This window comes from Hakea prostrata, chromosome 4 (genome assembly GCF_041222555.1).
Source record: "Hakea prostrata isolate BN-2017 chromosome 4, UWA_Hpros_2, whole genome shotgun sequence".
Classification (NCBI taxonomy): Eukaryota; Viridiplantae; Streptophyta; class Magnoliopsida; order Proteales; family Proteaceae; genus Hakea; species Hakea prostrata.
In genome coordinates, this window is record NC_142603.1 from 15,243,891 (window position 1) to 15,259,729 (window position 15,839).

The 15,839-nt window shown below is 36.1% G+C and overlaps 1 protein-coding gene across 1 annotated transcript; it reads left to right on the forward strand.

The window, feature by feature from the left end:
* Window positions 1–6,300: 6,300 nt before the first annotated feature.
* Window positions 6,301–13,393, forward strand: LOC149018125 (putative beta-1,4-xylosyltransferase IRX14H). The gene is made up of 3 exons (XM_089152446.1): window positions 6,301–7,587; window positions 7,673–8,221; window positions 12,564–13,393. Exons 1-3 carry the CDS (start codon window positions 6,797–6,799, stop codon window positions 12,796–12,798), a joined length of 1,575 nt encoding a protein of 524 aa, XP_089008572.1. The 5' UTR covers window positions 6,301–6,796; the 3' UTR covers window positions 12,799–13,393.
* Window positions 13,394–15,839: the final 2,446 nt, after the last annotated feature.

Consider the following 15,839-nt stretch of genomic DNA (forward strand, 5'->3'; position numbering starts at 1 on the left):
TTGTGATGCCATTAATATTAGAGGATAACTCAGAGGGTGGTGTTGATATTTCATCATAGTTTTTGTATTATTGATTTATTTATTTGAAATTATTTCTAGTTATGCAAAAAAGCTTTTTAGCCGTTACCCTAAGTTTCAAACATGAATTCAAATGTCTCTTGACAAATATATGTATCTCCAATAAAATAAAATAAAAAGAATAAGACATGGATGAAAATTCTACTCTATAAAGCTTTTGAAGGAGCTTCTACAGTTCTACTGATGATGCACAAGTGCTAAGCTAGCTCACCCCATTAAGATAGAATTCTTATTAAAGAAGTCATCTCTATTTCCACATCCAGTGGTATAAACTGCAAGTTGATGGAGATAGAGACAATCATCCCCAACATCATCATTACAATCATCAACAGTGTGGAAAACAGAACATATATGAGGCTGGTTATTGCTTTGCTGCCGCAACAATTGACAAAATGAGTTTCCTCTCTTCCAAGTAATTGTTTGACTTGTGAACCTCACAGAGATTTATTTTATCTACAACACCAGACTTAGAAAGGCATGCATACACATTCTTCTACACCTTCTAGCTAGCAGCAGCAGTAGTTTTGATTTGTGATTTCTAGATGATGATAGAACCCAGAAAGATGGAATTGAGGGAATCATGGATGGAACCGAGCCCAACCAGACAACCAGTGTCTATCTATCTCATTATGTTATCTTCGTCAATGAGCTGAGGTCAATGGCTTTCCACGTGTTTTTGCATGGCAATACTATTCAACAAGTACATGCATATGGATCGACTTTGGTGGAAGTGTGGAAGTGTGTTAGTAGTTCAAACTTCAAAGGGTTGGATATAACCACACGTTTCCTGTTTCTGATCTCCTCTTTGTCTTCTTTGCGTGTGGATCTCCTGCAATATTAGTCCCCTTAACAAGCATATGTTATAATATTAATGAAAAAATTTCTGGAATATTCCGATGTAACGGGTTAAGAGTATAGACACTTCATGATTGCTCGAATTGGCAAGTTACTCTCTTGTCCATTAAAATGGTTAATTGGTTAAAAGAAATAATAAATATACTGTTACTTGTATTATTTTTATTATTAACTTTATTAATTGTATTATTGGATATCTATAAAATGACAAACCAAGTAAGAATGAGGAACTTATAGACGAATAAAGAAAAGATGGAATTAGTGAAGTCACAAGTAGTTCATAAAATATGAAGTTATATAATTCTGACTTACATAATTTGCAAACAAAGTATATTGTTGTGTAAATTTAAGGGACATTTTGGGAGGTCTATGAAATTTTCCCTATATGGATTGGGTAACATTATTGGAGAATAATTATGACACTCTTTTGTTCTATGATAATTGAAAAATGGGTGCTAGGTGTTTGTTAAAATGGTTTGTTCTTTTATATCTTTAATGACAATTTTTTCTAAATAACAAGTTTTAAAACTAGAATTTCCATATTATGGGCCGATATAAGAATGTTAAGAATGATCTCTCAACACATAAACATATAAAAATGGTGGACGTGCTTTTAGCATAATTTGTGACAACCTCCTATATAGATACAGTAAGTCCAAATAGGTCTCCTATGAGACCTCAGTCCTTGTGACTAGTTTGACAATGATAGAAAGAAAAAAAAAATTACCAAATGCATTATTAGTAACACACCATACATTGAAACCACAATACCCTTGTGAAAACATGAAACATTCAAATAATGAGATTGCCATTTTGTGTCTGATTGAATGAACAAGATACTTTCTTTCACCATATTGGTCAAGGAAAACCAGGCTCATTCACTTCATTGTGTTTCTTGAATGCTAGGGCTTTTTCTACCCCCAAAAAAAAGAAAAAGGAAAGAATGCTAGGGCTTTCCCATGTCTCTATCTGATCCTTCTTAAGAAATGACATCTACCCTCAAATAAGAAACACTAGCATACAATCATACACCATGCCGTGGACAACATTTTCTTTTATGGTAATCCCAACTTTAGGATATCCTTGGCCCAACTCCGATTCAAAACCTGAAGGTAGTTAATTTATGAGTATAAAAATACTATAGCCCAAGCCCAACTGCAACTCAAGGTATGCTTGTGTGGGTTTTCTGTCCAAGCCCTTTGGGCTCAGACCCAACAGCTTGCCCAAGTGCCCACCACCCCTAGTATTTACCACCAATCCAAGCAAGCAAAAGATATTATTCCCAAATTCAATCACATATATGAATTGAGAAATTAATACAAGGATCGATGAAACAGTAAGAGATTGTATCTTGGTCATGATATAGCTCAGAACCAATGCAGTAACCAGGGGCGGAGCCAGGATTCAATATGGGGGGCCGAAGAATGGAAGTCCAGATTGGGAAAGCACTAATGCTTTTTCGCCACACATACTGTGTGGGCCTTTATAAGACCCATTGGGGGTCCCACCTATGAATTATTTTATAATATTAAGGATTAGACCCACACATATTTAACAAAAATAGGTAAATTATTGATAATGGTACATTTTTTCAACAAGATATAGGTAAATTAAAGCATCGGTACAAAAATTAATATACATGACTTCAACCCTAAAAAGTTATATGCAAACCAAAGTTTTTTTTTTAAATAAGAGATGCAAACCAATGGTAGTTAGTTACTTTACTAACTATTGCCATTTTATTCACAATATAAAATCAAATAACAAAAAATTGCGGAAGAAATAAAAAATATATAAAATAAAATAAAGAATAACAAACAAATGAGAAAAAAAATAAATAATAAATAAATTGAGAAACAGAGTACTTAATTGTAGAGAAGATTTTTCCCCAAATTTCCCTTCACCCACGCTTATAGAAAGGGAATAATAAATAGGAAGACAGAATTCTACCCAAAAAAAATAGAAAGAAATAAACGGAAGAGAATAAATAGAAAGAATAGATGAGAGATGAGAGAATAAATTTGGATTGAAGAGTTGGTTTCTAATTAGAATTACATTTTGAATATCTAATAAGATTTTTTTTTCAAAAATTTCCTTTAATCCACGTTTATAGAAAGAGAATACAATAAATAGGAAGAAAAGATGTAAGAGATAAGAGATGGATAATAAATAGGGTTTAACGATTTAGTTTTTCACTAGGGGTGACATTTATACCCATTATTTTACCTTTAAAAATTGTTTTCAATATTGAAAGGGAAGGGGGGCAAATAGTGATATTTCATATATGAGAAGAGAAAAAAAAATATAAAAAATGAAAGAAATTAACATAAAAATTAAAATATTAAAGGAATGAAAATAAATTTTGAAAAATCCGGGGGCTCCCTTAATGGCTCCGTCTGTCAGTAACTCTGTTTGGAAGAAAACTTCTAAGTTTTTAATGGTTGTGGTGCCCATGGCAGGGCCCAGGATAGGCTCCCATTAGCCTGAGAGTCTCCGAGGTCCACCCTGTTCATGGCCAAGCTGCTAATGTATATGGGCTCTAACCAAAAATTAAAAATATGGATTGGGCCTTTTTTTATGTAGACTAAGGAGGGTTTCTTTTGGCAGCCCAGAATTTTATTCAAGAGAACAAACTTGAGAAGTGGCCGAGGAAACCTCTAATAACCATTGAGTGAACAGGGCCAATTTTTAGGGCTCAAATCGAAAGTGCCTTTTTCGCTAGCAAATCTACTATTATGTTAGCATTCCAAAAAAAAGTGTTAGATACTTGACTAACATGCTAAAAGATCTAATGTTAATGAAACAAGTTAATTCAAATCCTTTAACCTATCTCATGTTAGATTGATACACTAGAATGAATCAATTAAGCCGATAACATATTGTTTGGTTATAATATGACTAATTACTAATGCGTGATTATCAAGTGTGGTGCAACTAGGTAATGGATTTGTTTGGGTCATCCAAGATTGATATGCTAACAAAAGAAGGGGGGGGGGGGTTCCAAAGAAGTGGTAATAGAACCTTGTGGAAGTTGTATAACTAATAAAAATAAATAAAACTTAAAGACCCAATGGATGTATATATAAATTTTATTTAAAAAATAAAAATACTCGTGACCAGTTCTCAGAATAATGATTCAACCTCTAGCTGATTTTTCCTTTTTTGACAATGACCTATTCCTTGTTGGATAAGTCATGGAGTATTTTGTTTTTATGCACTTTATTAATTTAGATACATGCATCTTAGGGTGATCGGTAATTTTTTTCTTTTGCAAAGTGGTGAAAAAAAAACTTTTCGGATGAGTCTTGTATTCATCAGGTTCATATAATTATAATTTAGTTGTATTTGTAACAAGATTGATTATGGGTCACTTAGATTTTGACAACCAAACTATAAATGTATGACTCACAAAATATGAGATACTCAAACCCAATAAAATATTTTATATCATGTTAAAGAGCATCAAATAAATACGTTACAATTGATAAAATCTTCTCTTCGCCTTTTCTATAATAAATTTATTGAGAGCTCTAGGGAGACAACATAGATCTAATCGTAGCTTCTATAGAATTGAAACCAACATAGCGAAGAAGTCGGTGCACCGGTTAATTTATCTACCATGATGCTTAAAAATACAGCAGCTAACTCTAGAATATACTGAAACAACCATCCAAGAAGAAGAAGAAAAAAAACTGCATTTGAAAAAGATGACATGGTTCGTTGAGTTGTCATCAGATTCAAATGGCTTAAGACAATTCTATATCTGGCCATGCTCCTCACAATATAGCAAATAAAATTTTTCTTATTTATTAATACTTCAGGTCAAAACCTTGAAATCGTATTACATTTCTTTAAAAAAAAAAAAATTAAGATCCATTTTAAGTCCATTTTAAGTTTTATGTTCAAATTGATTTCTAAACACTAAACAATCTCTTAAATCAAAAGTTAACTTTCAAATTTGAAATGAATAATACTTCAGTATTTAATTTATATATATATTGCAATGAAATCCATCCATCCCATTTTACAATAAGGAACATTGAAATGAGTGAAAAATTTCAAAACTTAGAGCCAATACTTACATTGATTAGATAAATTACTTCTCGCCATGAATGTTAATGATTACATAAGTCTTATATATTTATAAAACAGAGCATACTGCAGCGGATTTCTTGGCTAGGGGAGCCCATTGTTTAGGCATGTCTAAAGTTTGGTGGATGCAACCACCTAGAGGTCTTGATCTTTTGTGTTGTGTTCCTGCCGGGAAAATTTCCTTAGACTTGTTTCTTTGAATGCATTTTCTGTGTTTGGCTAAAAAAAAAAAAAAAGAAGAATAAGAAAGAATATTATCTAAAATTGCAAGCAACATGTAACTTTAACACGCATATAGCCTTCACACGGGATAAAACAATTCTGATATTTTGTATAGTCTCTATTATTAGAAATTAAATACCCATATCTAAATAAATTCATATAAGTATTAAGATGACTTAAAACATCCATTTTTGTTCATCTCATTTTTTAAATCATGCTAAAAAAAACTACAGTTATCATTATCTGGAAGAAATGAATTTTACTTAAAGTTGAATGACATTACCATTTGAGAAATTAAATACAAAATTTATATTAAATTTAATCACATTCACTTCCTTTATTCCAATCTTTGAAATTTTCCACTATCTCATGCCATTTAATAATATTGAAAATATTATTGACAAGATAAATAAAATATACCATTTCAATTTTCAACATAAGAAAATTTTTCAATAAAGACTGAAAAGGAACACGGTTTCTTAAGAATGTGAATCTTCTACTTTATTGTATTTTTTTAAAAATATTCTTTCATCACATATTTATGCAATTTAACTATAAGCATTATTAAAGAGGATTAAAATTTTAATTAAAAAAAATCTTCAGAATTTTCCTTTTCATACTCTTTTTTTTTTTTTACAATTCAATTGACCCTAAGTACCAACCTTCCCTAAATAAAAATAAAAAAAATATATAAAAAAAATGAACCGACAGGTGGGCGGTCGCATCTTCATCTAAACTTTGTAGTGCGACAGCTCACCCGGCTGCCACCACCTATTTGACCATCAAATCATTTAGCCGGAATTCACAAATCCGGCGACGCCAGCCACATTTTCTGGCGGCGAGGTTATTTTAAACCCTAAATTAAGGACTTATTTATTGCTAATTAATTTAAGGTTACTTCTAATTAAAAAGAACCCCCCACATGCTAATTTCGGGTAGCAGTATCAATTTGACGCCTTCTTCACTCAATTAATCATTATTTTGTTTAAGACGATATTGCCCTCGCTGAACCATTCTCTTAACAGTCAACCATAAGGGTGTATTTGGTAACAAAAGAAAAAGAATAAGAGTTGAACAGAAGAAGATGAAAAGCATAGTTGCAGATTCTTCGGAAGCAAGTATGATTTGTGTTCGATCTCCGGCACCAAGAGCTGCGGGTGTTCACCAACTAAAATGGGGCCCGTGATTTTAGGTAATTGTCTGCTTCTCTCTGCTACTTCGATTCTCTCTCTTCTTCTCTTGAAGAACAGTTCGATTTCCAGTTCATTTTCAGTCGTGAAACCTAAGAAATCTCTGATTGAAGTTTAGTAAAACAGCGGCAACCAGATTAATTTGGAAAGAATTTCACCAATAATTTAAATTTTAAAAATGGGTGAGTCACCGGATAATTGCCCTACCACCAAACTTCTTCTCCAACATCGCTTTCTCTGATTCTCTTTACTCCATCTCAATAGTAAAGCCACATTAACTTTCTCTTCTTCACTCCAGGTTTTAGCTTTCATTTGTTCCAGCCCAACCGTTCTTCATTCTTTCGCTGATTTGGTGAGAGATGAAGCAATCGGTGTTGCAGCAGAACTGCAACACCCGCCGGAATAACAGCTTCAGAGCAAATGGACCTTTGGAGGGTGCTGTTGAAGGACCTTTCAAATCGCCGGCGGCTTTGTTTTGGTTAGTCCTTCATGGGCTTTGCTGCCTTATCAGCCTCGTTTTGGGTTTCAGGTTTTCTCGTCTCATCATCTTCCTTCTCTTCTCCAACAACAATAATAACTCCACCTCCATTAGTAGTCATCTTTACAGTACAACTCGTCCTCTGCTTACGACTACCAACACTAATGGCGCCGCCGCCGAAGGTCTCGCTTCGCAGACTCCACCATCAACTACTACGATTCAGAATCCCAACAACGCTGGGATTAATCGGACTTCCGCTATTAGCTCTCACGGCAGCCGCGTCGTTGTTGGTCGTCATGGGATCCTAATCCGTCCCTGGCCTCACCCGGATCCAGTTGAGGTCATGAAAGCTCATCGCATTTTGGAGAGAGTTCAGAGAGAACAGCGGCTTCAGTATGGGATCAAGAGCCCAAGACCCTTGATTGTTATCACTCCTACCTATGTCCGCACCTTCCAAACCCTCCATCTCACTGGAGTAATGCACTCGCTCATGCTGGTTCCCTATGATCTCACCTGGATCGTCGTTGAAGCTGGAGGAATCACTAACGAGACCTCTTCCCTTCTTGCCAAGTCTGGTCTTCGAACCATCCACATCGGCTTTGATCAACGGATGCCAATCGTTTGGGAGGATCGCCATCGGATGGAAGCAAGAATGCGGCTTCGTGCGCTGAGGTGAGCTCTTTGTTGTTTTACTCTGTTCATTTGTATACTTTTGCTAGGATCAAAGTTAATTTAGTCGGTGTGTTCTGGTAATCAGAGTTGTCAGGGAGGAAAAATTGGACGGAATTGTGGTGTTTGCTGATGATAGCAATATGCATAGTATGGAGTTGTTTGATGAGATCCAATCTGTGAAATTGATTGGTGCTGTTTCAGTTGGTATTCTTGCCCATTCCAGTAACCCAGATGAGTTTTCGACTCAGAAGCAGGATGATGAGAATTCACCTTTGCCCATTCAAGGGCCTGCTTGCAACTCATCCGGAAGCCTGGTTGGTTGGCACACATTCAATTCTCTACCTTATGCTGCAAAGAGTGCCACTTACATTGGTGACCCGGAAACAGTGCTGCCAAGGAAGCTGGAGTGGGCTGGGTTTGTTCTGAATTCCAGGTTGGTCTGGGAGGAAGCTGAGGATAAGCCTGATTGGGTTAAGGATCTAGATACACTGGAAAGGGATGGAGAGGACCTTGAAAGTCCATTGTCTCTTTTAAAGGATGCTTCTGTTGTGGAGCCTCTGGGTTCTTGTGGGCGCAAAGTTTTACTTTGGTGGCTTCGAGTCGAAGCTCGTGCAGACAGCAAGTTCCCTCCAGGGTAAGATTTAGCTTTTCTGTCTTTTATAATTGGTGCCGTCTCTTTTCAGGTTATTTTATTATCTATTCATGTTCTCTATATCTATTGATGGTAGTGTTTTTACTCCCAATGTATGATTTATGCTTGGTCTTTGTGCTGTTGATTCTTGTTCAGTTGCTTCAGATGGGTTACCAAACGAAAATATTTGTGATTGTGAAGGCCTGTCTATAGGTTCATACTTCATATTGAAAGCTGGATCATCTAGTTTCTGATTTTTCCTGTATTTTATATGTTCATTTTCTGAAAATTAACCATATTTCTTGATTGTCGGGGAAAATGGGTGTTTCAGTGGTTATATTTATCTTATTGAGGTTTCAGAGGCCTCATGTAGGATTTGATCATTCCATTTGATATGTGACTGTGTCCAATGCTCTCAGTGAACAAGTTAAATTTGATTTGGTGGATAACTTGCCAAATTGCAATTGTTCATAGAAAATTCGTACTGCATTTTTTTTCCCAGTTATGCTGAGCATGCTAAATTGGAGAACAATGAAAAGCTACATTGGTTACCATCTTGACTAATCATTAGTAAGTTGGAGGAATTTTCTTTTCTTCTCATTTGGTGGCATACTTAGGTGGTAGGAAAGAGGCCAATTGGGTTGTCTTTTTGTCAACAAAACTATCAAGGTATCCTATTGTAGAACATGTGGTAAATCAATAACACCCCTAGCATATGAATTGTCTGGATCAATGACATCATACTGCCATGTCTCTGGGATGCAAGTCACTTGCCAAGAACTCTAGATGATCCAGATGGGAATCTTCTCCATATCCTGACTAGAGTGGAAAGCACAAGTTCCATACATAGGTACAAACAAGATCCTGGTTGAGATTGATCATTTTTGGATATCCCGAAGGACAGAAAAATTGAAGATTGTGTTTTCTTTATGGTTGGAGTGAGGTAGTTGAATCATAGAGGCACTTTTGGGAGTTTCATGTGATTAGTGCAGATCATTAAAATTGAAAGGGAAATTTGAAAGGTTGTGAGGAAGCACAGCTCTATGGAACAGAAGGTATTTCAACCTAGGACGAAAAAAATACATGAAAACGTTGTTTTTTTAATGTGGATCTTGAGATGGATGAATTCCTAAAGTAGAATATATAGAATGAGAAGCGAATGTGTTTTTCGAAACGTATAGTGACACCAAGTGGCAATGTATAGGCTTGATCACAGGACAGAATGACCTGACAATTACCTGTGAGAAGGGGTGATTAGGTGCAAGTTGAAAGAGTGGAAGGGACAATTGCAGGCCAACCAAGTTTTTTGATGTGAAGAATAGAAAGAGTTGCTTTTGTTACAATACTAAATAACATTGCTGCAATATGTTAAATATATCTTACTATCTTACTTCTTACTAGAGTATATAAAGTAGATCCTGAATTAAATTATGGTATGTTCTTTCACTAGACCAAAATACCCTTCCTCCAAAACAGCATAACTTTTCCTCATTGAAGACAACCTTTTGAGACCACCCATGTGTATATCCATTGAATCACTCCACCAACGAACGTCCCACCTATCCTTAACAGATTCTCTCAAGAGTACACCTCTTCAACAAACACCCTTTTACCTCAAACCTTATGTCTCTTCCTCCACCTCCCTTATTTCTCTCTTATAAATATTATTCACAACAAAAAAAACTGTCTCATTGTATTTCATCCCACCCTAAAAATCCTTCCAATATTTTATTTTAAAAAAAGTCATTAAAAAATGAAAAGAGAAGGAAATTAATCCTTCACAACATCTATTTTTATTTTAACAATAAATAATAATTAGCTCTCCCTCTCTCTCGGGAAAAAATGCGAGTGGAATAAAGCACTATATATATATATTTGATTATTTTTTCAGAAAGTAGAACCTCAATTCAGTTATGATACGTTCTTTGAGTGGACCAAAATATCCTTCCTCCAAAACAACATAGCTTCACCTTCTCCTCATTAAGCATACCCTTTCAAACCACCCTTGTGTAATATATGTTGAATCACACCACCAACATAACATCATATGTATCCTTAATAGGTTCTCTCAAGAGGTACACCTCTTCAACTAGCACCTCTTACCTCAAACCTTATGTCTCTTTGCCCACCTTCCTTTTTTTCCTCTCTTATAAATATTATTCACAACCAAAACTTTCTCAATGAATTTTATCTCACCCAAAAAAATCCGCCCAATATTTGAAGAGTAGAAGGAAATAATTACCAAACAGTTACCACATCAATGATCATTAATGACTCATAAACGTTTAAAAGTTTTAAAAACATAAATGAAAAAGGGCTAATTTAACCTTGGCCCTTAATATGTTTTCTTCCTAAAAGAAACTTATATATTTAAATAATTTTAAATAGTTGCAAGACTGATGTGCGTATGCATGTGAAATTTTACTAACACTTTTATATATTTAAATAATTTTAAAAAGTTGCAAGAATGACGTGCGTATGCATGTGAAATTTTACTAGTTATGTATAAAAAGGAAAACAAAGTATAATGAGACAAGTGCATTCACCTGATTACGTGTAGAGGTTCAATGTTCTTAAATTACTAGATTACTAATACAAATCTTTTTAACATATTGATATGGTAAAGGAAAGTTCCAAAGAAGTGTTGTTGGACACTCCAACAAGCTATGATGTATGGGGTAAAATGTTGGGCAGTTAAGAAGGGAGTGAAGGTATATGTGTTGTTCAGATGAGGATTTTAAGATGGATGAGCGGTAAAACTAGGAAGTTGTAGTGAGGAACAATTGCATTAGAGATGATGTTGGAGTTGCCTTGATTGCTGGCAAGCTATTATAATGTCATCTAACATGTGTAAATGATGGCCTGGGGAGGCCTCAGGAATTATCTGATCTAAATTGAAGGGGCTAAAAGAGCTAGGACATGCCTAAAATGATCTTAGCTGAGGTGTTGAAGAATGACATGTATTGGCTAGGTCTGTTGCCAAGTATGAGCCTATTGGAGGGCAAGGAACCACATGGTTGACACCATGTTGCGGAGTTTTTCCTGATATCTTGGACTAGCCTCTTTCACTTAGGACCTCAGTTTTCCCTTGTTTTTTTGAAAGGACGTACATAGCCAACCCGAGTTGCTGGGTTAATCCCGAGTTGTTTTTTTTTGTGTCGCCATCTTAAAGATCCAATAAGTATCAATGGATATGGAAAGATAAAGCACCTTTCCTAGATTTGTACCCATTTAGCAGTAATTTCTCAAAAATAATTCATAAACTTCTGAAAATCTGTTTAACATGTCTAGCTGTAACATCATCCTATTTCTCATTGCATAGTTTCTAAAATTAGATTAGGACATCAAGTCATAAAGCTGAAACAAAAAAAAACATCAGCAAATGGATGTAGCTAGAACTCTGATCAATTATTGTCTAATGTCTACACCCTAGTTAATTGAATTTCTGTGCAGCAAAAAGACTAAAGTGTTTGGATTTTGAATAGATTTCAAGATTTCAGACATTAGCAGAGATGACTTCTTTCCCTCTTTCTTTTTTATTTTTTGGAGGGGGCGGGGTACATTGAAAAGGAGGGGAAGGGGGTAGCAAAAATAAGAGGAAACAAAGGGAACCGGGGGAAAGAATAAAAGTAGGTAGGGGGGGGGACAAAGGGAACTGGAGAGATAAATAAAAAGGGACGGACAAAAGAAGAATAGAGCAGATGAAAAGGTGATAAAGAGGGGGTGTGGGAGGAGAGAGAGGGACCTGGAGCAAAGAAGAGTTTTTTCACGTGAAATGGAAACTTTGAACATTAAACGTTTATGGTAGGTTATCCTTATCATTAAATTTTAATGAGGAACAGGAATATGAGAAACCAATGAGCAGGAAGATAAAATGTAATTAATATTCTTAGAAAGAAGACGTCACTTTAATGTAACATGGGTGATGCTAGTACCAAAATTAGTCAATCCGGTAGCTAAAAGTTTGTGCATGCATCAAAGTATGTCCCCGCTGGATATGAAGCTCAAGCTGAGTCAGAGGACCCCACCCTAACCTTACTAAAGCTGTTTTGTTGGCCTTTCTCTGACCATATCCCAGGAAATCCTATTAGTTCAACTGTGGTTTGGGCCAGCTGAGCTCAGATTGAGCACATTTGAGTTGCACCAGGAAGATACTGAGAAAGCAATTCAATAGGTGATCTCACCTTTCAGACATTTTTTCATTACCTAGAACTTGGCTACCATTTCAAACATATGAAGATTAAACTGATTGTGATCCACTGTTAGTGTAGGTCATGTTCACTCTTATCTGCAATAGCCTGCATTCTTTTATAGTTCTTCTGACATTAGTTGTTACTGCTCGTAGATGGACAATTGATTCTCCATTGGAGATTACTGTGCCTGCGAAGCGTACACCTTGGCCAGATGCACCTCCTCAGGAATTCCTATCTGGTGAAAAAATGGGTGGCACACAAGAACAAATGGAGAAGCATACCACTAAGACTCGAGTTTCTAGGCCAAAACGTGGCCGTCATAAGAGGAAGCGTGACTCTAGGATGGTGGATACGCAGGTTTCCCGGAGACAGAGTGAAGGAAAATGAAGCCTATTTGTTGGCAGCCTGAGAAACACTCACCTGACGTTGAGACCCCAGTTATTGTGCTTCAAAACAATCAGTAGAGAAGGTGGTGTTGCTGGTGTTGGAAAGTATTCAGTTGATGTATCAAAACTTCCAACTTCCCTTTCAGTTCTTTCCTCTCCTTTGGTTGAGTTGATGTTCTGGTCTTTTAGAAGAGGTTGGTTGACCTTCGTCCGCTGCATCCCTGCTACATAGTGTGTCAATATGCCTTGAATTTTATACAGAACTCTGAACTAGAAATCCTTGTTTCTCTGTTCACTGAAGATTTTTCCTTTTAGAAATTGATACCTAATGTAATAAACAAATGTTTTTTCATCTTATAGAGACGTCGTTGTAATCCTACTTTTTTGCTGTACAAAATTAATTTTGCAAGGTGGAATCAAAATATAAATGTTGGATTCCAGTGAGAATGTAATGAGGTAAAGGGTTTGCCATTGCAATAGATTTAGTATCTCAAGTTACTGGTGGGCTGAAAACAGAACGGTTGATCTCTTGGGCAGAATTTCATGCTTGTGTTGGAATCTGGTTTTACAGATAATTTAAAGCAGCTGAGTGCCTTTCCAGGTTGTGTGTTACATTACTACTCTAAACATGGAGATTACTCGTGCATAAAATCGAGAAGAACGCTCTATTAGTTTTCACCTTGGTCTCTGTTACCTCTATAAATCAAACCCGAAACTGAAAGGTAAAGAAGTGATTGACATGAGAAAGAAAAGGTGGCTTATGTGAGTGAAATACAGAGGCAGAGACCCTTAAAACAGGAAAACAATTTTGGGTAAAAGCTGCATGCATCTCTCTTCCATTCACTATGCACCGTGTGTAATCATTCAAACAGGTGTGTATGCATATGCAGTTCATGCAAGCCTTCTGCGCTATAATAAAAGTTACTTCTCTTTCTTGAATTCTTCATTTTGCCAACGATGTATTGTCAGTTAATCTTTTCCTTCTAAGCTCTTGCAACAACCATAGTCGGAGGCACAGTAGGCAAATGCAGGATTAGTAGCACAAGGCATACATCTGTTTTATTTTGGAGGAGATTTGTTAATTTAGCTACAACAAAGTTATTTTTCTTCTGATTGTTTTTGCTACAATGTGTGAGTCCTATGAACAATCGCATGAACATAAAGACGCGTAAGAACATTGATTGTTTTTGCTACAATGTGTGAGTCCTATGAACAATCGCATGAACATAAAGACGCGTAAGAACATGGAAAACCCTTAGGAGAAGAAAACTTGTGGCTGTGAATAATCCACTAATTTCAACTATCTTGTTAAGATATAATTAACACTTTACATCTCTCATGTAATCTAGACAGATAAAGAATCCAAATGCAATTTAGTCCACCAAAATACTTTTCGATGCAAAACTAGTGCAAGCCTTGCTTTGTAAGGGATCTGCTTGCTCTCCGACCTTCGTTTCCCAAGGAGTTGCCTCCCTTGCCACCCCACAATCACTCAAAATTAGGCCCAAATGTACAACAACTTGAATGTCTAAATTATGGAGAGTTTTCTTATTTTCTTTCTCTAGTGGTAAATAATAAGACACTTTCATATTTTCTTCTGTTGATTGATTTTTACAAATCAGATAATGCTTGATGAGCCATTTGGAGCTAATATGTAAGCATCGATTAGGATTAGATCTCCACTAACCTTGAGTCCAGATTCTTTCCCCCTAGCCACCTTTTTACACTACAGAACTCCAGATCCTCTCCACTCAGCCTGCCCCTTCAACATTATGGCCACATTCACAGCGTCTGCAATTGTTAGACAGGAGCAACGTGGATCTCACACTCACATGAGTGTGATTATATAGATAAAGGGACAGGCTATTGGATTTATATTAGTGAAAAAAGAAAGAAAAGAAAACTACTTGGAGTTTGGGTCTACAAAACTGACCAAAGCAGTGGCCATCACTGATTTTTGAGAGCTTTGCCCACCTCTCCTCTTCTCTTCTTCCTCATACAACATCGATATTTCATAGAAATTTCTCTGTTAACCTGCTTTTTGCTTTGCCCTTTAAGAAGATTACTGATCTTTTTCCACTCTCCTGATTTCCACTTTCTTGATTGCGCCGACAGTCATAAATTTTAGAGAAACGCAGATGAAGACCAAAGCTTCCAAAAGTTAATTAAGTTGCACTGCAGCCATACAAGAACTAATGTAATTTACCCCTAATGTGGCAAACAGAAAACCTCCGTCATCTTCCTTTAGATTCACGACATTATTTAGAATTTCACAAAGGTCACATGAATCTAATTATTATGTGATAGATTTCTAAGCATCACTTGTAGAAAAGTTGATTCATCATTACTACATTCTTCTCCATTGACAACTAGAACGTTTCAAATCTTCCACCTAAGGTCAGTAATTTTTCTGCGCTCAAAGTTTCCCAGTGAATAGACACTGGATTGACTTTTGCAGCAGATCATAGCCTTCAGGATTGAACAACTCTTGAGTTTTATGTTTTCTGAGATTTCCTGTTTTAACTCCTTGAAGTCTCGAATCACCATAGCTAACAGTGCCACCAAAATAAGAAAAACCCAGCCTACCACCAAAGCAAAAATTAATAAAGTTCCGAAACTTTCCAAACGCTTACCATCCTCTCCCCTATTTTTCTCCTGAGGCATCAATACACCCTAAGTAGGAATCATGGATTCACACCCACGGCATAGAAACTCACTTCCTCAACATTGAGACAAACCCTTTGTCAAAAATCAAATCAAAATGAGGCAAAGGAAGAATCAGGGGTAGTGCTAGGATGGGTAGCAAATAGTGCAGAGGATTGCAGCGGAAAGGAGGTAGAGGATGAGAACGGATGGAGAATGGAAGAAGGCATACAACAGTCAAAACATGTTCTTGGATGAGCAATGGACACTATATTGACTGGTTTTGTAAACCCAAACTCAAAACACTTTTATTTTTGTTAGACCTAATTGTAGCTAACCAAGCACTATTTTTTTTTTAGGGGGCAAAGAGAAGACATAATCCATCTAACATGAGACAAC

Excerpts from the sequence above, each read along its gene's own strand:
- LOC149018125 (XM_089152446.1), top strand. The coding sequence starts at position 6,797 with ATGAAGCAATCGGTGTTGCAGCAGAACTGCAACACCCGCCGGAATAAC. Across the intron at positions 7,588-7,672 it reads ATGCGGCTTCGTGCGCTGAG|AGTTGTCAGGGAGGAAAAAT; the intron begins GTGAGCTCTTTG and ends TCTGGTAATCAG. Across the intron at positions 8,222-12,563 it reads GACAGCAAGTTCCCTCCAGG|ATGGACAATTGATTCTCCAT; the intron begins GTAAGATTTAGC and ends TACTGCTCGTAG.